At 43.6% G+C, this 24068-nt stretch overlaps 1 protein-coding gene and 1 pseudogene across 1 annotated transcript in view; both read right to left on the bottom strand.

Moving 5' to 3' along the window:
* Nucleotides 1-290: 290 nt before the first annotated feature.
* The window catches only part of LOC141128137 (multidrug and toxin extrusion protein 1-like), a 228124-nt gene continuing 204346 nt past the window's right edge, over nt 291-24068 (bottom strand). Inside the window, exons 16-17 of the mRNA XM_073615236.1 lie at nt 6619-6682; nt 291-4131 (exon numbers count right to left, since the gene is read on the bottom strand). Coding sequence (XP_073471337.1) covers nt 3929-4131; nt 6619-6682 — 267 coding nt within the window. The 3' untranslated portion in view covers nt 291-3928. The remainder of the gene's footprint in view (nt 4132-6618; nt 6683-24068) is intronic.
* Nucleotides 14597-14712, bottom strand: LOC141130304 (5S ribosomal RNA; annotated as a pseudogene).

The following is a 24068-nucleotide window of genomic DNA, read 5'->3' as shown; positions in this document are numbered from 1 at the left end:
AAGAATTGATTCATTGAATCGGTTCATTTCAGTGAGTAGTTCGAAATGAAACGATTCACTTAAAAGATTCGAACTTCCCATCAGTACTATTCTGCCTTTCCTTCTATCAGAAGTAGATGAGGGAGTGGCCTTGAGTATGGTTAAGAGTCAAATATTGGCCTTGGCTGTTCTTTCTGAGACTGATTTGCTTCACATCCGTCAGTACAGACTTCCTGTTCAAGGTTACTGTGGTATACAAGTAGGTATGGGTAGTTGAACCTATTGAAACACATAATCACACCACATCCCAGTTAAAGTAAATTTACTTTAAAGGTGCTTTTAATGACAGACAAAACTATTAAAATCATTACAATTTATTGAATAACACAAGTAAAATGTTCCACAGTAAAAACAATATCTCATTTAGTATGGTCTCATAGTCGTCATTTCACAGCGGTATGTTAATCACTTGCCCACTGGGCACTTTTAGCCCCTTCCTCCCCAGGCCAATCTTCAGCGCTGTCACACTTTGAATGACAATTGCGTGGTCATGTAACACTGTACCCAAACAAAATTTTTAGCATTTATTTTTACACAAAGAGAGCTTTCTTTTGGTGGTATTTAATCACCTGGGTTTTTTTTTTGCTAAATAAAGACCAAAAATTTTTGAAAAAAAAAACTTTCATAGTTTGCTATAAACAGGTAAATTTTCTCTTTCACTGATGTGTGCTGATGAGGCTGCACTGGTAGGGGGCACTGATTGGCAACAATGGTGAACACGGTTGGGACTGCACTGATGATCAGGACATTGATAATCAGTGCCCTGTTTATCAGTGTAGATGTCCCTTTGAGAGAAGCCAGTTATCGGCTGTCTTCTTTTCTCCTCATGCTGTCAGCATGAGGAAAGGCATGCCTATAACCCGCTTCTGTTGATATCCGTGATCAGCTGTGATTGGACACATCTGCTCACGTGGTAAAGAGAGCCGCTGCTTGCTGATCACATATAGAGGTAAAGAGCCAATGTCCTCCAGACACTGCAGTCACAAAGTACGTAGGCGTCATATGAGCATGCCACGCTGTAGCCATCGTTCAGATATAGCGCAGTCAGCAATTGGTTAAAGTGGTTGTAAACGTTTGATTTTTTTTTTTTTTTTTTTGATAACAAAGATGCCTATACTTACCTGCTCTGTGCAATGGTTTTGCACAGAGCAGCCCCGATCCTCTTCTTCTGGGGTCCCCTTCCGGGGCTCCAGGCCCCACCTCTTAATCTGGTGCCCCCCTTGGAAAGCTGCTTTACATAGGGGCATCCGTGAGGGCTCGCTCCTGAGTCCCGCTGCTGCGTTGTAGGACACAGGCAGCGAGACTCGGCGCAGCCCCCTGCTCCCGTGTCACAGCTTTTGATTGACAGCAGCGGGAGCCAATGGCTTCTGCTGCTATCAATCTGTCCAATGAGGAGAGGGAGAGGGACAGTAGCTGGAGCCACTGCGCTCGTGCACGTCACTGGATCGGATCGGTGTCAGGTAAGAAAAAGAGGGGAAGAGAGGAAAGATCCCTGATGCCACACATCCACAGACTCCTATGGTGGTATGAGAGAGACAACCTGAGCCTGGGCTCCCACCAGGCCATGCCCTCAGCTCGTTTCACTCCACCCCAAGGAGCTTAGTCATGGGGAGGTAAACCACACTCATTGAGCTTCAAATGCTGGGACCCACACAAGGCTATGCGCTATGTTAATGTTGGGCGCCTATATGCGATCCTTGTGAGCGATTTTTTTTTTTTTTTCTTCCCCTCACCATTTGGGCAGTGCTTACCAGTCAGCCACTTTTCCCTTTCTATTAGGTCCTGGGAAACAAATCACCATTCCCCACTTGCGGACATGGGTGGCTCATCTATGGTTATGGTTAGTGTGAAGGGGTGCATGCCTATGGGTCATTTGCCATTTCTACTTGCTAAGCAACCATACACTACGATTTTACTCTTTTCTCTCTATTCTCCCTGATGAAGGAATCTACCCTGCATCTCCGAAACATGTTGGGAATCGCTGGGTGAACCTTTGTTATTCGGGTCCATATCCACACGAGACCAACCTAGGGTTCCCTGTTCAAGTTCAGAGTACTGTATATCGTTTTCTATATGGTGATTCTTTATTGTATTTATTGACCATTGTACAAACTGACTACTATTTTTTAACCTTTTGTAATAAAATTTGATATTTTTTACACTGATTACCTTATTACCTACTGCCTTTAAAGTCCCATCGGGGGTCTCTCTTCTCTATATTTCATACCACCATAGGACTCCGTAGATGTGCATCACCAGGGATCTTTCCTCTCTTCCTTCCATTGACTACAGGAGCTGGGATGAGCTCCATCCTTTGCTGGCACTCCTGCAGTGGTTGTAGCATCACTCACACTATTCCTCATAGTGATCGAGCCTGAGCGGCACACTAAACAAACCGTGGGTCACAAGAAAAAGGGGGAGAAGCTGCAGCACAGAAAATTTTTCACTGTAATGCATTGAGGTGAAAAACCTTAAAGTGGAAGTAATCCCATCCATAAAACAGTTCCATTTCCAGCACGTGCCGGAAATGTAACACTCCCATTGGTTGTGCTCTCAACCAAACTGTCAAACTATCCAATGGCTGGTGTCATAACAGATCACATGTGCAGCATCATGGCAGTTATAGATTAAACAGAGGCTAAGATGGCTGCTTCCCTGGCTGAAAACGATAGGGGGGTTTACTTACACTTTAAGGCTTTAGAGCCACTTTAACAGTCCCAATAGGTTTTGCTCAGGAGAACACCCTGTCGATCTTCAACTAAACAGTTGATCATCAGCATGAAGTGATGAGTGTATACCTCAAGTTTATGCAAGAGAGTGGTTCTCTAGCGATCGCAGGAGGTACTAAAGGACCTGAAAAGTGTGTAGTTTAGAAGACAGCCACAAGGGGGAACCCAGTCATAAGCAGTAAGGGTATTCCAACACTATGGAACAATATTGCTGGATGGCTAGTATGAAAATGAGAAGCACTTGCACACCTCTGCATTTTTCATATTGCACTGCATTTTAAATATATGACTAGTCACCTCTATGGAATAAGCTCTTGCTGGAAACTGCAACAAAAAATCATCTTTATTAGACCCCTTTTTACACTGAGGCAGTTTTCAGGCGTTTTAGCGCTAGAAATAACGCCTGTAAAGCGCCTGAAAACTTACTCCCATACATTGCAATGGGTCCTGCAAGCAGCATCTTTGGGGCGGTTTGGGAGCGCTGTATACAGCGCTCCCAAAATGTCCCTGCCCATTGCAATGAATGGGCAGCACTTCCGAAGCGCCTGGAAAGCGATTCAGAAACGCCGCAACACAGGAGTCTTTAACACCTTTTTTGGAGTTAAAAGTGCCCCGCTTGCAGCCAAAAAAGTGCCACTTAAACAGCGGTAAAGCGCTGCTAAAACGAGCAGCGCCTTACTGCTAACGCAGGGTTGGCCCCAGTGTGAAAGGGGTCTTAAGGAAAGAAGCACACAAGTTGCTGCAGTTAGCTTTACAAAGTCAACATTATTCTAAGTGTACAATGAATTAAATGGGGTGGGGGTCTAGATTAGCCAAGTTCATAGAGTAGGGGTATAGTAACCATATCATAGTTCATGTAGGCATTAGTAAAGAGCAGCAGGCAAAAATGTGCAAGGTTCCCAAACTTTTTTTTTTTCTTTTTTTGGGCCATTGGTGCCTCAGAGTTTTCCTGTTATTTCTTCATTAGGTAGCGTCAAAGAGAGCCTAGTTTTGATCCCAGACACAAAGAATTATATAACAGCCAAGCTTTAGCTGTTATATATCCCATGGTTGTCAGTGTGTATACATTTTTATCTTTTTTAATGCACAGCACTAGTGTAAAAAGACCCTTACTATACAGAATGGCATGCATAACTGCACTATTGCTGGTGGGATTGCAGCTAGTGCTGTTTAACAGTGAATTTTATAATAAGTCCAATAAACAATGTTGAAATAACCGCAAGTGCCTCTAAACTCCGTCGGATGATGAGCCACTTCAAAGCTTGCCGGTCCTCTTTTGCCACATCAGGAGTATCTTTTTGTTGGAGCTCAATTTCACTACTGCTGGAATGTAGGGCAGCATAGTTGGTCAGTTCCTTGTCATCTGTCAGGAATAATGGAGACCATTAACTATATAATCTATGATAGTATTAAAGAATAAGCAAAAGGCAGAAATACATACTTATTGTTTGCATGTCTTCCACTACCAAGGCTGAACTATGTATGCAAATCATGGATTTCTGTCCCTAATCTACCAGAATATGTTTAGACTAGCACAACAAAGTCCACATTGGATGCAAAACCACGCTCAAATTTGCAAATCTTTACTTCAGAGGCAGCTCAAAATTGGGTTAGTTTAAAAATTCTCAATATTGGAATGGCACAATATATCACGTTCATTAGGCATTAATTAAAAGGAAACTGTTTTTTAACACCTTGAATAGTTACCAATAGGCCAGGTAGGTGTAATGATGCTTCCTCAGGGGATGTGCCCATGATAGCTTGGGCTCATAAAAAGGAAATTGAATGACATTGCATGCAGGGTCAGATGTGCCAAGAAAATATATAAGGATTGATCCCAACTCAGAGTTGTTATGAAGGACAAAAAGTTGTGTGCCTCTAGGCTCCAGTGATGAAAATTCACCTCTGGCTGGGTGGCATTCAACCAGAAAGAGGAGTGGTGCTGAAGATTGGAAGGGTGGGTCTGCAGAGGACAGCACCAGCGAGAATACTAGTTTTCCAGTGAAAGCTACATCTTTTAAAGGCCAGGTTCACCTTTATAAAAACAACACAAAAGACAAAGCAATAAATGTACATGTTTTTGCAAGAAAAAAAATGTGCATTTATTTTTTTTTTTCACAGGAGCCTGCAAAGCATTGCACCCACAATCATCATGGATCGTGGGTGCAACGTCAGGCTCCTGCAAACTTCCTCCTGCTTTCTGTCCATGCCTCTGTACAGGTTTCCAGTTGGAGAGCTGGAGGAAGTGTCACTGGACTGAGTGCAGTGATCATTTGCAGTTGTATTGGGAACTATTCTGTCCCCCACTGTGGCAGACGGGACTTGCAATTTATTCATTCACCCTGATTGAGTGAACTGGGGGACTGCTTGGGATTGGTATTTTTCTACATGAAAGGGATAATTATTGAATGCTTTTTTTTTGTTGTTAATTGTTACTACTACCTGAACTCAATTTGCTGCTCTCTTTGAAATTCTAAAAGGTGTTTTTTTTTCCAAGACAGGAGGCATTGGCATTTTACCACAAACAATACAATATTCTTTTTAAATTGACTTTTCCATACAAAATCTACAATAAAGCCAGTGGGCTTGTACATGTAGGGTCCACTGTTAGTGCTTTAACACAAACGTTTTCCTGTACAGTATTTAGGAGCAATACATTTTTTGACGATGCAGTCCACCACAATCCACAGAGCATTTACATCTGTGTGTTGTGGACATTTTTTCTACAGTAAATGTGTGTTGGGGTTCCCTTTAAAATAAATGGCAATACAATGCACTTAGTGAACTGAAAAAATGTGATCAATAAAATTAGCAAATAATGCACAGTATCTCTCTGCTGCTCTACTAAACATAAATGTGTATATGGAACAAGATATAGCTCTCCCATATCTGTATATAATAAACTCAGTAACAAAGCATTGATGTATATAACATTGTTTACATTAAATTGATCAAGTTTGATATAGTATAAGGACAAAAATTTGGTATAGTATAAGGACATTCTAAATCCGCAGCCAATCACAGGTTTGAAAGACAATCATACTGTCTTACATGTCAAAAACATTTGTAATTTTCTTCAACAGGGTTTTTTTTTTCAGGCACCCCTGCCAGATAGCAATACTAGGCCCTGGATTCCTGAGGCTTCTATGCAAACTGCGCTGCAATTGAGCAATATACACTATATTGTAAAAAGTATTGGGATGCCTGCCTTTACACACACATGAACTTTGATGGCACCCCAGTCTTAGTCTGTAGGGTTCAATATTGAGTTGGCCCACCCTTTGCAGCTATAACAGCTTCAACTCTTCTGGGAAGGCTGTCCACAAGGTTTAGGAGTGTCTATGGGAATGTTTGACCATTCTTCCAGAAGCGCATTTATGAGGTCAGGCACTGATGCTGCCACCCCTTCTCGTCTACATCAGTGCCTGACCTCACAAATGCACTTCTGGATTAGGGTGTGCCCAGGCACACCCCGTACGCACACCTATACTGTTTGTCCTGCTTACCATTATATTCAAAAGTGAAAATAAAAGAAAATCCCAAATTTTGGGTTGCCCCTGGAAAAGCAAGAGAGCACAAAACTTCCACTTGGTATGCTAGTTCTTTTGACAACGAGGGATTCCATCACTTTGGAGGGATTTCCTCTCACTTCCTGTTTGGCTATGGGTTGAGAAATGAAGGGAAATCTCCCCGATGAGACACAGATGGCAAAAAAAATCCTGACTGGGGTTATAACCCTCTGCTACTCTATCCAACATTGGAAAAAAGGTTTGCCTTTAGTTCTACTTTAAATGCTTTGTTATGTATATTTTTATTTGGCCAGTGTCAAAATATTACAAAAGTTACATACCTGTGGCATCAATACTATGGTCAAAATATCCAAGGTTCTTTCTCAAGCCTACACGTTCCTTAGCCTAAAAAGCAAAGAATGTATGATATAGTAAAATATAAACTGACAATAATATTTTACATCAAGAAAGAAAGCAACAATGACAAGTCAGCCTACAGGTGAAATGTGTTGGTTTAAATGATATTAGTTCTGGACCATACTCCATCATGAAGGATGGTAGCAAAACAAGTCAAAAGGTGCTGAGAATAAGTTGAAATTGAAACTGGTGATGTGTGATTAATAAAGCATGTCTAAATCCATGTAATGTGTAGCACCAGATGTTATAAACTCACAAGTTTTCTGTAAGGTCTTTTTCTGCATTAGGAAACAGAAATAACAAAACAACAAATAACAAAACACTTTCCACAGTTTATTTAACAGACCAATAGAAGGAGCAAATAAGAGAAGTTCAGTGTTAGGATATGCATTGCAGTGTGGGGCCCTAGCCAGCCACACCAGCCATGCATTGGTGTGGCTTAGGTATATCGATAATATATTTATTGTATGGACCAGCACACAACCAGCAGTGGACAGATTTGTTGATCTTCCTAACAACAATACATACAATCTCAAATTTACTGTAAACAGTGATTTGCGTAAAATTTAGTTTCTTGATCTTCTAATTTTCAAAGACCATGACAACTGTCTAGCCACTACACTCTACCGTAAGGAGACTACTGGGAACACTATCCTCCATTCCTCAAGTGCACGCCCTACTACACTCATCCGTAGCATTCCCTATACCCAATACATTAGACTTAGAAGGAATTGTACCCGTGACAGCGATTTCAGATACCACGCAGATCTACTGAGGGGGCGACTCCTACTGCGTAGTTATTCGAAATTGCTCTCACGCAAGGCATTTAATAAAGCATACCTTACATGATGATCCAATTCTTAATAAATACATCTGTGATCGCCCTGAGATTGTTTTCAAATGGGCTGTTTCTTTACACGACAAACTTACCAAGAGCCATTATGCCCCTACCTGCGGGCAGGGTACCCAGGAAAAAGGGATCCACTGATGTGGTCACTCCACCTTTTGTCCTTGGGTATCTATGGGCTTTAGATTTAAACTGCCCAATGTGGCACTTTTTTATCCCCATTTTTTTATCCCCATTTTTTATCCCCATTTTATCCCCATTTTATCCCCTTTTTTATCCCCATTCCTGTAAAGGCATTGGGTAGCTTTACCAACAGTGATTGCTTTTTCTATATACTGTATATGCTATCCTGTATTGTTGCTCTCTATCTATCTATCTATCTATCTATCTATCTATCTATCTATCTATCTATCTATCTATCTATCTATCTATCTATCTATCTATCTATCTATCTATCTCTCCCTCTGATGCGATTTCTGCAGTTGCAGGCGTTTCTGTTTGATGCTAAAAATCAATGTAATAATGTCCTTCTGTCTATGGCATTCCCTGCCTATGTATTCAATGTCCGAATTTTATTTCAAATGTTTTTTCTGTATCAAGTTATTTACATTATGTATATGTTAAATTTTATTATATCTGTAGTTTCTACTTTTTTACATTGTTCTAGTTAATTGGTCTCTACTATGCGTGGGATTGCCTGACGGCACCGATGGACTGGCTCTGCATGGCGTGCTAGCACTGCGGGTCATATTTGCGGCCAGTAAGCCGCAGTCTTTTCTCATCCCATTGGACAGTTCTGCAGAGTTTGTGGGCCTGGGCTTGTTTACTCCCCTCAGCTGTCGTTCCTGGCTGGCCGCTATTGCACCCAGCAGTCCCGGGCATTTCCATGCTGACCCATGCAGTGCATTATTTGCACTGCTATTTCCGGAGGTCACACTTGAGGGAGCTCTCAGCCCTGCGGTTCCCACTGGGACACTCGCCCTGCTCGGTCTTGTCTGCCGATGCCGCTTTTGCGGACTGCGCATGCGCGGCCGAGTGGTGTTGTGCACGCACCCTGTTATGGCCGAGTCAGGTGAGGTGGAAGTCCCTCCGCACACCTGATTGGGACGTGCATATAAGGCAACCATCTGAGCCTTATATCCAGGGCTGTCTTAATGAGTGGGCACACCTGGGCACTGCCCAGGTGCCCCAGCTGCATGGGGTCCCCTGCACTTTCCCCAAAGCAGCTGGTCCTTGAGCCCACATTGCCCCAAAATTGGGGGCCCCATGATGGCACTGAGAGTGATGGATACACAGGGGAGGCAGGCTGGCAGCGGTGCGCCGTGTTGTGCAGAATGATACCTATTATTTCACAGCCAGCAGGGAGGGGCAGGACCGCAGCGCCAGTGATGCTCTGACCCCGCCCCATGCAGCTTGAATGACTCGAAGGCTGCATGGTAGGAGCTGGAGTGGGAGTTCTGAGCCGGCAGCACTGAGAGCCCACCTACAGAAGTAGCATTGCGGATGGTGTCATGGTGAGCTCAGCTGTCCAGCATCGTTTGAACCGAAGGGCTTGGAATGCCTGGAGGGATGCTCCCTCCTCCGCCCCTCCTTCTGCCTGCTTGATTGGTATAGGTGAGTCCAGTGCTGGAGGTGGGCACATAGCAAAAAGTTTACATGTACTGTATCTCCACTGGAAAAGGGGGTCCTACATGGATGGAATAATGGTGCTGGGGGATATCAAGGGTGTATGGGGGAAAACAATGCTGAGGGGGGGTCTGGGGTGTATGGGGGTCGCAATGCTTGGGGTAGCTTGTGTTTTTTATAGTGCTAGAGGTATCAGGGATGTAGTGGGTTCAGAATACAAGGGGTATCTTATGGTATATGGTAACAGTGCTGGGGGATATCTGGCATGTAGTGGGGTCACAGTGCTGGGGGGATATCTGGGATATAGAGGGGTCAGAGTGCTGGGGGGATATCTGGGATGTAGAGGGGTCACAGTGCTGGGGGGATAGCTGGGATGTAGAGGGGTCACAGTGCTGGGGGGATATCTGGGATGTAGAGGGGTCAGAGTGCTGGGGGGGATATCTAGGGTGTAGAGGGGTCCGAGTGCTGGGGATATATCTATGTGTAGAGGGGCCATAGTGCTGGGGAGGCATCAGTCTAGCAGATATATTATATGCAGAGAACAGCTTTGTTACTTTATATATGTAGTATTTTCCCACTGTTTCTTTGCTGTACAGAATGATTGTTCATGTAGTTACTGCAAAGCTCCATCCAAAATGGGGAACCTCCACTTGTCTGCCTCCTACCTACTTGATGTCTGTTTACCTGCGCTGTCTCCATTGTAGGGCCCCCTGAGCATTACTTTGCCCAGGGGCCCATGATGCTATTAAGACGGCCCTGCTTATATCATGGCAACCACTCCAAACGCTGATCCCGTTCTGGACTCATCCATACTCTATAATCCTTTCTAGTCTGGTATGTATCCATGTTGTCTAATTAGTATCTGATGGCACTTTTATGACTTTTGAAGGACTTATTGGTGATACTCCTATCTTTTCAGATGGTGTGGATTTGAAGCTCTTTTTGTGCTTTCTGTGCTGCTACAGCAACACCATTTTTATTTCTCCCTTATGATGTAATCTCTTTGGGCCTAATATTGGTCCATTTTTTGGCCCTGGCATCTCTTTTCTATACCAAATATAATTATCAGGTGAGACTAATGATAAGATTTCCATTAGTTATCATCTTTTGTGAACTGCTTTTGTATAGAGCTATTCCCAGTGTTACTTTTATATTTTTTGGGTGGCACTTTATTGCCGCTAAGCACAGTTTTCAGCCAAAATTAAAGATCCCAGTCATACTTCATAGATACAACCTCTATTTAACCATGTCTTGTGTTAAGGTAGGCCTAGATAGGCTCCCTGTGCTTTTCAATTGCACAATACCATTCTGTTGTGGTGCTGGTTGTCTTATTACTGTGTATAGTCTACTCCTATTTCTTGGTGCTTCTATATAGATACACGTTTTTAGTTTTCTATCTGGCACCTCCCCGCATATTGCCTGCTGCACACATTGCATGCCCTGTGGTTGGCCGCCCCTGGGTGCAGTCTTGGTGTTCTATGCATATTTTGAGACTTTATACCCATGTTATACATCATTATAATTGTTACAATTACTGATTGCTTCTTTCTCTCCTTAGAATGTTTATCAAGCTCCTGAAGAAGCAATTTTTGCGAAACATGTAGAGCTTATTTGAATATTATAATCTATTACAGTCATACATGTCTATTATGGCATGATTCTGACATTCATGATCCATATTGGAGAGGTATAGTTACTACTGCAATTATTTTACAGTTTTTTAAATTTTTTTTATCTCTATGTATTAATTGTTAATAAAAAGTTACTGTTTATTTTCTATGATTGGTGCCTGGAAAGTCAATTTTTCCCCACTTTGTTTATTTAATTAATTGACGTTTAGGACATGGCATTGCGCTACCTTAGGCTCCCACAGTTCCATCCTGTGTTGGTGCTTTGCTAACTCTTTGATTCATCACTGTACATGTGCCTTCTTGAGGAGGGGGACTTGCTGTGTTTGGAGGAAGAAAAATGCTGACTCTGACGCTAAGAACACCATCCCTACAGTAAAACACAGAGGTGGAAACATCATGCTTCGGGGCTGTTTCTCTGCTTAAGGTACAAACCGACTTTGCCGCATTGAGGGACCGATGGATGGGGCCATGTATTGTAAAATCTTGGATGAGAACCTTCTTCCCTCAGCCAGAACACTGAAGATGGGTCATGGATAGGTCTTTCAGCATGACAATGACCCCAAACATACCACCAAGGCAACAAAGGAATGGCTCAAGAAGAAGCACATTAAGGTCATGGAGTGACCTAGTGAGTCTCCAGACCATAATCGTATAGAAAATGTATGAAGGGAGCTGAAACTTTGAGTTGCCAAGTGACAGCCAAGAAACCTTAAGGATTTAGAGAAGATCTGTAAAAAAGAGTAACTCTGGACTAACATCTCTCCTGAGATGTGTGCAAACCTGGTCACTAACTACAAGGGATGTCTTACCTCTGTGCTTGCCAACAAGGGTTTTTCCACCAAGTACTGAGTCATATTTTGTATTTCAGGACATTACAGAGGCTACCAAGTACCCCAACATTAGTGGCTGTCAGATGTGTGAAGTGCATAGTGCTATAGTGTCAGATTATTTATATATATATATATCTATATATATCTATATATAGATCTATATATAGATATATATAGATCTATATATATAGATCTATATATATATATATCTATATATATATCTATATATAGATATATATATAGATATATATATATAGATCTATATATATATATATATTCAGTATCTCACAAAAGTGAGTACACCCCTCACATTTTTGTAAATATTTTATTATATCTTTTCATGTGACAACACTGAAGAAATGACACTTTGCTACAATGTAAAGTAGTGATTGTACAGGTTGTATAACAGTGCCAATTTGCTGTCCCCTCGAAATAACTCAACACACAGCCATTAATGTCTAAACCGCTGGCAACAAAAGTGAGTACACCCCTAAGTGAAAATGTCCAAATCGGGCCCAATTAGCCATTTTCCCTCCCTGGTGTCATGTGACTCACTAGTGTTACAAGGTCTCAGGTGTGAATGGGGAGTAGGTGTGTTAAATTTGGTGTTATCGCCCTCACTCTGTCATACTGGTCACTGGAAGTTCAACATGGCACCTCATGACAAAGAACTCTGAGGATCTTAAAAATAGGATTTTTATAACACCTTACCTGTAAAATCCTTTTTTGAAGTACATCACGGGACACAGAGCCATAGTAATTACTATGTGGGTTATAGTCCACCTTCAGTTGCTGGACACTGGCACACCCTAAACAGGAAGTTGCCTCCCTATATAACCCCTCCCATACGGGAGCATCTCAGTTTTGTAGCAAAGCAATACACGTGTATACTAGAAAGAGGGGTGGGACCTCTGTGTCCGGTGATGTACTTCAAAAGAAAAGGATTTTACAGGTAAACTGTTATAAAAATCCTATTTTCTTTAATTATACATCACAGGACACAGAGCCATAGTAATTACTATGTGGGATGTCCCAGAGCAATGCCAACTGAGGGGAGGGAGACACAACAAAAGTAGGGAACCATGAGATCAGAGGACTTATACTGCTGCCTGCAGTACACTGCGCCCAAAGGCGACATCCTCATGTCTTTTTACATCCACCTGATAGAATCTGGTAAATGTATGGATTGAAGACCAAGTTGCGGCCTTGCAGATTTGCGCCATGGAGGCATGGTGATGCACTGCCCATGAAGCACTAACAGCCCTAAAGGAGTCCATTTTGATTTGAGAGAGTAGAAACTACCTCTTTAAACCATAAGCTAGAACGATTACTTGTCCAATCCATTTAGAATAGTAGATTTCCATGCTTCCTGTCCTCTTTTAGGACCTTCAGGCGATACGAACAAAACATCAGTTTTCCGAATCTGAGCAGTCGTCTTTAAGTAAACTGCTCTCACCACATCAAGAGAATGTAGTGATTTTTCTTCCATAGAACAGGGTTCTGGAAAAAATGAAGATAATAATATCCTGGTTTAGATAGTAAAAAGTTAGGATGAAGATACCATACTACCTTATTCTTGTGAACAATAATAATATGGCTCTTTACAAGAAAAAGCAGCCAATTCTGATACCCTTCTTGCAGCAGATATGGTTACCAGAAAAAATAGTTTCCTTATCAAAAAAAGGACCAAGGGAATATGTTGTATTGGTCCAAAAAAAGGCTGTTTTGCAATGCCGCCAAAAACAAAATTCAAGTCCCAAGGGTTCAGGGGTGACCTAACCGGGGATTAAGCCGTGTTACCCACTGAATAAAGTTACGAAAGTGAAGCAAGTGGTCATTGAAATAATAACTATAAGGCCGAGACCTGTCCTTAGAAAGCACTCAAGGCCAGCTTTATTTCTCACCCCATCTGCAGAAAGTCAAGGATTCTACCTTTGACCTATCTCCTGGGGTGCAACCCCTGGTTTCACACCAGGAGACATATGCTTCCCAGACTCCATAATATATAATTATGGAGGCCGGCTCCCTTGCATCAATCAAGATAGAAACCACTGAACCTGACAGCCCATGTTTCTTCAGAGTGTGGGTCTTAATAGCCAAACCGGTAAATTTAGCATTTGTAAAGTAGGATGGAATACTGGACCTTGCGAAAGATGGTCTAGCCGTGGCGGTAGGGTCTATGGGTCCCCTACTGTCATTTTTATGATCCCTGCATACCAAGATTTCCTGGGCCCCGCTGGAGGCCACAAGAATCACCAACTTCCCTTCCTGCTTGATCCTGCGAAGAAGTCGTGGACGCAGGCAGAATAGGAGGGAATGCATAAATCAGTGAGAACCGATTCCACGGGAATAGCAAGGCATCTGTTCCACATGCTAGCGGATCCTTTGACAACTTTGTGTCAAAAACAATTTCTTTGTTGAACCTGGACGTAAACAGATCTATGTCTGGGATCCCCCATCTTTGACATATTGACAGGAAGATATTGGGTTGAAGGAACCATTTTCCTGGGAACAACTGCTGGCGACCTTTCTCTGGGCTGCACAACTTCTTGTGCCCCCTTGGTGATTAATATAGGCCATTGCTGTGGCATAGTTGGATGGAATCCTGACGGGAAACCCTTGTAAACTGAACGTTCAGGCCCTTAGAACCAAGTACTCTGCCTGAATTTCAAGGATGATAATGGGCAAGATAGGATATGATTCACCTTTCTCTGGGCTGCACAACTTCTTGTGCCCCCTTGGTGATTAATATAGGCCATTGCTGTGGCATAGTTGGATGGAATCCTGACAGGAAACCCTTGTAAACTGAACGTTCAGGCCCTTAGAACCAAGTGCTCTGCCTGAATTTCAAGGATGATAATGGGCAAGGTCATTTCTGATCTGGGCCACTTCCATGGTAACTGAAGAAAGGATTTTCCCCTTTGCGGATTTTTGGATATTAACCACAAACTGAGGCTCTGGCGTACCCAGCCTACAGTACCTGGTATTTCCAGGTGGTCCATCCGGGTGGTAACCAGGCCCGACCCTGCTTAGCCTCCAAGATCAGACGAGATCGGGCGCTTTCAGGGTGATGTGGCCGTAGGCTTTGGAGTCAGACACATTGGAAATCTAGAGCTTGAACCCTTTGTTCCAAGCCGATAGGATAATGTTTTGCAGCAGTCTCGAATGAAACTAAGCATAAGGAACCGCCTCAAATGAAGCCACCATCTTTCCCAACAACCTCATGCAAAGTTGAATAGAAGAATTCATCTTGCTTCGACCACCTAAATCAGTTCCTTTATAGCGCTGATCTTTGCCTGGGGCAAGAATACCCTTTTCTGGGTGTACCTATGATCAGACCCAAGTATCTTAGCCCTTTTCATGGTTTTAAAGAAGATTTCTCCTAGGCTGAGAAACGACCTAGATAATCCAGGTAGTTGAATGTGGTGACCATACTTTGGTCTAAGCGGGCTACCGACTGGACTATCAAGAACAGATCGTCCAGGTAAACCATATTCGTTATACCTTGGGCCCTTAATCTGGCTAGAAGAGGGGCCAGAACCTTTGTAAACACTCAAGGTGCTGTAGCTAGACCGGAAAGCAGAGCTACACACTGAAAATGAAGATTTTCCACCTTGAAAAGTAGATATTACTAGTGAGCGAGGAAATAAAAGACAAAGGCATATAAAGGTATGCATCTTTGATGTTGATTGACGCCAGAAGTTCTCCCCCTTGTAGGATGGAGATAACTGATTGGATTGACTCCATGCGAAAAAGAGTGATTATATTCAGGAATTGAATTTAGATTTTTGAGATCCAGAATGTCCATTTGGATTTAACCAAACCCCAACCTCTGCTCTTACATGGGGGCCACCATGATCACTTTTTGCCAAAAGATGGTCCAATGCTTGAGAGAAAAACTTCTTTTTCTCTGAATCCTTAGAAACATTTGATCTGAGAAAATGAGGAGACGGGAACTCTTGGAACTCCAGTTTGTACCTTGGAGCTATTGAGGAAGTCCCCCATTCGTCTTGACACTCTTCCTGCCAGATCCTTGAGAACTGCAAAAGAATTCCCCCCATTGAGCGAGCGAAGGCGCCTCCTCATAAGGAGGCTTCAGCATCTTGTAGGTTTCCTCCTCCAAGACCTCTTTTGTCCCTGGGGTTAACCCTGAGGATTACCTTTTGAACCTGACAGCGGAAACCGTCGTGACTGCCTGGAGGCTGATGCCCCTGGCGCAGAAGAAGGAGCTTTAAAAACAAAAATACATTCACTCCTTTTCTTAAATGGCAAAAGGGGTACTTTTTCCACCAGAATTTCTTTGGATGTATTAACCAAATATCCCCAAATAGCTATTTTACCGCAAAAGGAAGACTAGTCAGGAGCTTCTGCATGGTGCTTAGCGAAGGGCGCAAGGCCAGAAGGATACAATCTCTCAAAGCAACTATTGCAAACATAAAGCTGCCAGATCCTGGACCTGCTGAGCAGGATAACCTTGAACACCTGTTTAAACTGGTCTCTCAACGATTAAGCAATTACTGACAGCGCAGGCTGAGACATTCAATCTGCCAGAGAGAAAAGTGTTTTTTTCTTATTTTGTTTTTTAAAAAGGAATTCCAACTTTTTATCCATTGGATCCCTAAGGATTTGAGCATTGTCTGCTGGACAAGTCAATCAATTATTCACAGAGGATATAACAGCATTAATTGCTGGTATACCCTACTTAGTGAATTTCCTCCACCATAGGATAAAGTGTGAAAACTTTTTAGGAGGGAAAATAATGCTTATCTGGGTGATCCTCTCAGATACAAAAAAGCTTTGCCAACAATGAATGGACAGAAAAAGGCATGCATAGCTTGAGGAGGCTTTAGTGAACCCAAAACACTCAGTTAAGGGTACATAAATGTGGAGCGGACCATTCAGCAAGAAATTGCACCATTGATCTTAAGATTGAAACAGCTGATTCTCCCACATTTGACACCTCAGAAGAGGAGTCATCAGCCTCACCATGGTCCCCTGAGGGAATTCATCTTCTCCCACCCTTAGTTCTTCAGTTTGAGGGTCCTGGGCAATGGAAGAGAACCTGTCACATTTTGACCCATACTGGGATGCGATTAAAGTCGCTAAACTTTTTTTTTTTTTTTTTTTAAACCTATCATGGCTGAGGAAAAAAGATCTTTTTTGTACAATAAACAGGGGCTGCAGTGTTGAAAACAGTTGCAAACATTTCATGGCCTCGATGCTCACTCTGACCAGCCACTCTCTCTCAGGTGAGGATGCCATTTGTAGAAATGAGTAGGCTTTCCAGAGCTTGAGGGAGACCCTTTTAGCTCTTTTTTTTTTTTTCTGACCTTAGCCCGATGCACAAAGCAGAGGTACTACCAGAAGAAATTGCATCCAATGCTTGAGCAATAGTCCAGCCACTGCTATTAATGCTCAGCCTGATGCAAATAGTAAATGTGTCAAATAGGAAATGCCTGTGTCACCAAAACCTCTTTCATGCTCCTCTTTGCTCTTATGTCTCTCTGACAATTTTGCAGCCAGCACAAATGGAGTTTTTTTTTCAGTTCTCCCTTATGCTCAGCCTCATGAAGAGGGGAAGAGTTCAGCCCAGGTGGGGGTGTCTGGAGGAAGCAAAACCCCCCAAACTTACCGGAGGTCTGCCTGCTAGCCGGAGGAAAAAAAGTCTGCTGCTTCTGTGACAGTGTGATCTCTGAGCAAAGCATGTGAAGGCACGTGCTCCATTCAGCCCCCAGTGGTGACACTTTTACAACATTTACTTTAAAGGAGACATTTCATAAGAAAATTTAAAAATTCCTTAGAAAACTCCACTTACCTTTCCCGCCGCAGGGTTTTCTGTGGTAAAAACAACAGACCCAATCTTCACCCTTCACGGTGAGTTCCGTTAACAAACCTTCAGGAACCGGGGACCCTCGGGGAACCCACAATCCTGGACCTGTAATAGCACCCCGCCAGTAAAACTTTATGGCCTTAATACCAAAAGTACTGGATCCCGGGGTCCAGCTCTCTAAAAAGAGAAGCGTTTACAAGCAAAACCTCTTTTCTTCAGGCATGATGCCCAGGTACCATTCAATTTGGCCTAAAAGACACTTTGAATGGTTTTGGCTGCATAGCTAGCCCCAGCAAGGATTGCTCCAGTGGAGCTCTGCACAGCACATCTTCACTCGTGACCAACACCTTAGACACTGGCGAAAAAACTGAGATGCTCCCGGTATGGGAGGGGTTATATAGGGAGGCAAATTCCTGTTTAGGGTGTGCCAGTGTCCAGCACCTGAAGGTGGACTATAACCCACATAGTAATTACTATGGCTCTGTGTCCCGTTATGTACGATTAAAGAAAAAAGAATTGTTGCTCTACATAAAGATGGCCTAGGCTATAAGAAGATTGCCAAGACCCTGAAACTGAGCTGCAGCACAGTGGCCAAGACCATACAGCGGTTTAACAGGACAGATTTCACTCAGAACAGGCCTCGCCATGGTCGACCAAAGAAGTTGAGTGCACGTGCTCAGCATCATATCCAGAGCTTGTCTTTGGGAAAAAGATGTATGAGTGCTGCCAGCATTGCTGCAGAAGTTAAAGGGGTGGGGGGGTCAGCCTGTCAGTGAACAGACCATACACTGCACACTGCATCAAATTGGTCTGCATAGTTGTCGTCCCAGAAGGAAGCCTCTTCTAAAGATGATGCACAAAAAAGCCCGCAAACAGTTTTCTGAAGACAAGCAGACTAAGAACATGAATTACTGGAACCATGTCCTGTGGTCTGATGAGACCAAGATAAACTTATTTGGTTCAGATGGTGTCAAGCATGTGTGGTGGCAATCAGGTGAAAGAGTACAAAGACAAGTGTGTCTTGCCTACAGTCAAGCATGGTGGTGGGAGTGTCATGGTCTGAGTGCTGCCGGCACTGGGGGGCTACAGTTCATTGAAGGAACCATGAATGCCAACATGTACTGTGACATACTGAAGCAGAGCATGATCCCCTACTTTCAGAGACTTGGCTGCAGAGCAGTATTCCAACATGATAACGACCCCAAACACACCTCCAAGACAACCACTTCCTTGCTATAGAAGCTGAGGGTAAAGGTGATGGACTGGGCAAGCATATCTCCAGACTTAAACTCTATTGAGCCTCTGTGGGGCATCCTCAAATGGAAGGTGGAGGAGTGCAAGGTCTCTAACATCCACCAGCTCCATTATGTCGTCATGGAGGAGTGGAAGAGAACGCCAGTGGCAACCCGTGAAGCTCTGGTGAACTCCATGTTTAAGAGGGTTAAGGCTGTGCTGGAAAATAATGGTGGCTACACAAAATATTGACACTTTGGGACCAATTTGGACATTTTCACATAGGGGTGTTTTGTTGCCAGCGGTTTAGATATTAATGGCTGTGTGTTGAGTTATTTTGAGGGGACAGCAAATTTACACTGTTATACAAGGTGTACACTCACTACTTTACATTGTAGCAAATATATATATATATATATATATATATATATATATATATATATATATAATCTCTTATGGCTCATGAAGTTCATGTGGGATTTGTGCAATATGGAAGAAAAAGGTTGTCTAAGATTTGTTCATGACCTGACCGGTGTTTCATAAATTTTACTATCAAAGTCATTAATTACATTTAAAGAATAATAGCACTTTTATTATAACTAATGCTTTTTTAGCCTAAAAAAAAAAAAATTACCGTATTTATCGGCATATAACACGCACAGGCGTATAACACGCACTTTAATTTTAAGAGGGAATTTTCAGGAAAAAAACTTACATTTTAAATAAGGAACTTTGAAGCAAAATAAGGGTTAGTGTCCATCTGCAGCCTCAACATTGCCATGAATGCAGCCTGATCAATACCCATCTGCAGCCTCACAAATGCCATCAATGCAGCCTCATCAGTCCACATCAATGCAGCCTCACCAGTCCACATCAATGCAGCCTCACCATTGCCATCAATGCAGCAGCCTCACCATTGCCATCAATGCAGCAGCCTCACTATTGCCATCAGTGCAGCCTATTACAGAGGCCACCAAGTAAACAGGAGATTCTCACTGTATGTAATCTGATGGAGCTCGTCCCACCCCCATCCCTGTCCCCTTTGAGGCAGCTAAAATTGAAGTATTGGCATATAACACGGACATGCTATTTGCACCCGATTTGCATGGTGAAAAAGTGAGTGTTATACACCAATAAATACAATAAATATATTGGCACTGCACCCGATCCCACCCAGTTGTCTGACGATAGTGAATGAATAGTCACTATTTTCACACTAAATTTCCTCCCCACTAATTAGGAGGCAGGTTGTGAAGGCAGGTCGTGAAACCCATTTCCTGATTGGCCAAAACATCAGGCGATCCTATTGGATTCCTAGTACTTAGGAGGAAGAGAGTGGAGACGTACGGTGGAAACCATAGAGGAAGACGGTGAGGGAGCAGGCACCGGAGTCGTTGCCCGCACCTCGCCACCAATTAGGAGGCGGCTCGTGAAACCCGTTTCCTGATTGGCCAAAACGTCAGGCGATCCTTAGGACGAAGAGAGTGGAGACGCATGGAGGAAGCCACTGGACGAGCGGACACCGGAGCCGCTGCCCTCAGACCCTAGATGGGGTCTGCCTGCCATACTGGAGGATACCAGAGACCTTGCCCACAGCCCGCCACCTAGATGGGGTAAGTGCCGGAATGCCGGCCACCTGGGGGGGGGTGTGGTTGTTTGGCGCCACTCCCCCCCCCCCATAAAAAAACACCAGCCACTACTGCTGAAGTCCTATAACCAGCAATATGCCTTCAGTCTCCTGGCTTTGTGAATACATTCTGCTTTGCTACTGCCCTTGGAAGAGGAGTTGCTCATCGAGCCCAAAGCAGAGCAGATCTCTTACCTCCTAACATCACTATTAAGTGGTGGCTAGAAGCAGATTGTTTCAAGTGATTGTAAAGGATCACATTTTATTTTTTAAAATAACAAACATGTCATACTTACCTGCTCTGTGTAATGGTTTTGCACAGAGCAGCCCCAATCCTTCTCTTCTCGGGTCCCCGTGCACCTGCCCCCGCCCCCCCATCTAGTGCCCACCATAGAAAGTTGCTTGCTATAGGGACACACCGAGTATAGCTCTGACACGCCCCTTCATCACTGGCTGGAATTGACAGCAGCTGGAGCCAATGAGGAGAGAGTGATCGGAGAGAGCTTCTGCTCTAATGCACAGAGCTGGATCGAGATTTAGGCTCAGGTGTGTACAATAATGATACAATGTTACAAATACAAAAATACATCGCTGACCTTAGTGATCTGTAAAGAGTTTCAGTGCAGTACACTTATCTGTTCCCTTTCTGCAACATTTACCTTAAACATTAGCTTCAGTGAGAAACTTGGCATTCACTTTCATTCACATTTCAGGCCTGGGGAGTAATTGGTTAACCCTTACAAGTCTGGAGTTCTTTATGAAAGCAGAACATCTGGTACTGCAGGCTGATTTTCTTGACAAGTTTCAGGCCTGGCTAGCTGCTCTAATTTCTGGCCAATGTAAGTAGTATGTAGGGCAGGGTCCAGGGCGCACTAGTAGCTAGGGCAGTAGGATGTAGGGTAGCGTACAGAGGTCAGTAGGATGTAGAGTAGCTTACAGAGGTCAGTAGGATGTAGGGCAGCGTACAGAGGTCAGTAGGATGTAGGGCAGCGTACAGAAGTCAGTAGGATGTAGGGCAGCGTACAGAGGTCAGTAGGATGTAGGGCAGCGTACAGAGGTCAGTAGGATGTAGGGCAGCGTACAGAGGTCAGTAGGATGTAGGGCAGTGTACAGAGATCGGTAGGATGTAGGGCAGCGTACAGAGATCGGTAGGATGTAGAGTAGTGTACAGAGGTCAGTAGCACTTAGGGCAGTGTGCAGGGGTCAGTAGGATGTAGGGCAGCGTACAAGGGTCAATAGGATGTAGGGCAGCGTACAGAGGTCAGTAGGATGTAGGGCAGCGTACAGAGGTCAATAGGATGTAGGGCAGCGTACAGAGGTCAGTAGGATGTAGGGCAGCGTACAGAGATCGGTAGGATGTAGAGTAGTGTACAGAGGTCAGTAGCACTTAGGGCACTGTGCAGGGGTCAGTAGGATGTAGGGCAGCGTACAAGGGTCAATAGGATGTAGGGCAGCGTACAAGGGTCAATAGGATGTAGGGGAGCGTACAGAGATCGGTAGGATGTAGAGTAGTGTACAGAGGTCAGTAGCACTTAGGGCAGTATGCAGGGGTCAGTAGGATGTAGGGCAGCGTACAGAGGTCAGTAGGATGTAGGGCAGTGTGCAGGGGTCAGTAGGATGTAGGGCAGCGTACAGAGGTCAGTAGTATGTAGGGCAGTGTACAGAGGTCAGTAGGATGTAGGGCAGCGTACAGAGGTCAGTAGTATGTAGGGCAGTGTACAGAGGTCAGTAGGATGTAGGGCAGCATACAGAGGTCAGTAGTATGTAGGGCAGCGTACAGAGGTCAGTAGGATGTAGGGCAGCGTACAGAGGTCAGTAGGATGTAGGGCAGCGTACAGAGGTCAGTAGGATGTAGGGCAGTGTATAGAGATCGGTCGGATGTAGAGTAGTGTACAGAGGTCAGTAGCACTTAGGGCAGTGTGCAGGGGTCAGTAGGATGTAGGGCAGCGTACAAGGGTCAATAGGATGTAGGGCAGCGTTCAGAGGTCAGTAGGATGTAGGGGAGCGTACAGAGATCGGTAGGATGTAGAGTAGTGTACAGAGGTCAGTAGCACTTAGGGCAGTATGCAGGGGTCAGTAGGATGTAGGGCAGCGTACAGAGGTCAGTAGGATGTAGGGCAGTGTGCAGGGGTCAGTAGGATGTAGGGCAGCGTACAAGGGTCAATAGGATGTAGGGCAGCGTACAGAGGTCAGTAGTATGTAGGGCAGTGTACAGAGGTCAGTAGGATGTAGGGCAGCGTACAGAGGTCAGTAGGATGTAGGGCAGCGTACAGAGGTCAGTAGGATGTGGGGCAGCGTACAGAGATCGGTAGGATGTAGGGCAGCGTACAGAGATCGGTAGGATGTAGAGTAGTGTACAGAGGTCAGTAGCACTTAGGGCAGTGTACAGAGGTCAGTAGGATGTAGGGCAGCGTACAGAGGTCAGTAGTATGTAGGGCAGTGTAGAGAGGTCAGTAGGATGTAGGGCAGTGTACAGAGGTCAGTAGGATGTAGGGCAGCGTACAGAGGTCAGTAGTATGTAGGGCAGTGTAGAGAGGTCAGTAGGATGTAGGGCAGTGTACTGAGGTCAGTAGGATGTAGAGTAGTGTACAGAGGTCAGTAGGATGCCCTGCAAAGGGCAACAAGTATGAATTGACATTTCACACATATTACAAACATTACAGGTATTATTTGTGATTTTTGCTCAAATACTGAGATATTCACAACACTTTCTTATATATAGACCTCTAAGTTAATACAGATTGCAGTTATAGTGCTGGATATATAATTACTTAATAATTTAATTTTATTTCTTTTTTTCACTCATTTTTGCATTACAGTGCTGTTGATCTCCTTAAGTTTCTTTGCAGTTTCTTCCTGTATACATGCATACACTCTATCAATGGCTGTATTGTGTTTCTGAAGGCAAGTTTCCTTATGGTGACAGCAGTGAACCATGCTTGCACAGTGAGCATTGGCATGGCTGATTATGGTCACCACTGGAAGTGCACATGTCAGGAGGACAGAGTATCAGAACAACTGGCAGACAGGAGCAAGGACCTTAACTGCAGGATCTACAGATATTATGTTAATGCAAGCTGCAGATTTAACAATATTCAAAACTACTTTTGAAATGAAATGTATAAGAGCGGCCAATACGGGAATTGTATTTATACAGTGTAATCCAGGGCACTGCTGAAACATACACAAGTCACTGTAGGAAGACAAAATGGATGCAGCCAGGGTTTTGCTTAATAATTATTGAGCCTGTTTATTTGTAAAGAGCATTGATAGGAGAAATACAATGAAGCTGAAGCCACATATATATTTATCCTATCGTACTCTACAAAATATATGAATTTTTTTTTACACTGCCCTAAGAATTTATCTTATATACAGTGCCTTGAAAAAGTATTCATACCCCTTGAAATTTTCTACATTTTGTCATGTTACAACCAAAAATGTAAATTTTTTTGTTGGGGATTCTATGTGATAGACCAACACAAAGTGGCACATAATTGTAGAGTGGAAGGAAAATGATAAATGGTTTTCAATTTTTTTTTACAAATAAATATGTGAAAAGTGTGGCATGCATTTGTATTCAGCCACCTTTACTCTGATACCCCTAACTAAAATCTAGTGGAGCCAACTGCCTTCAGAAGTCACCTACTGTAATTAGTAACTAGAGTCCACCTGTGTATAATTCAATCTCAGTATAAATACAGCTGTTCTGTGAACCCCCTCAGAGGTTTGTTAGAGAACCTTAGTTAA

The sequence above is a fragment of the Aquarana catesbeiana genome, linkage group LG02 (genome assembly GCF_042186555.1).
Source record: "Aquarana catesbeiana isolate 2022-GZ linkage group LG02, ASM4218655v1, whole genome shotgun sequence".
NCBI lineage: Eukaryota > Metazoa > Chordata > Amphibia > Anura > Ranidae > Aquarana > Aquarana catesbeiana.
Note: the sequence above shows the minus strand (reverse complement) of the source record. Positions and strands in the feature narration are given on the sequence as shown.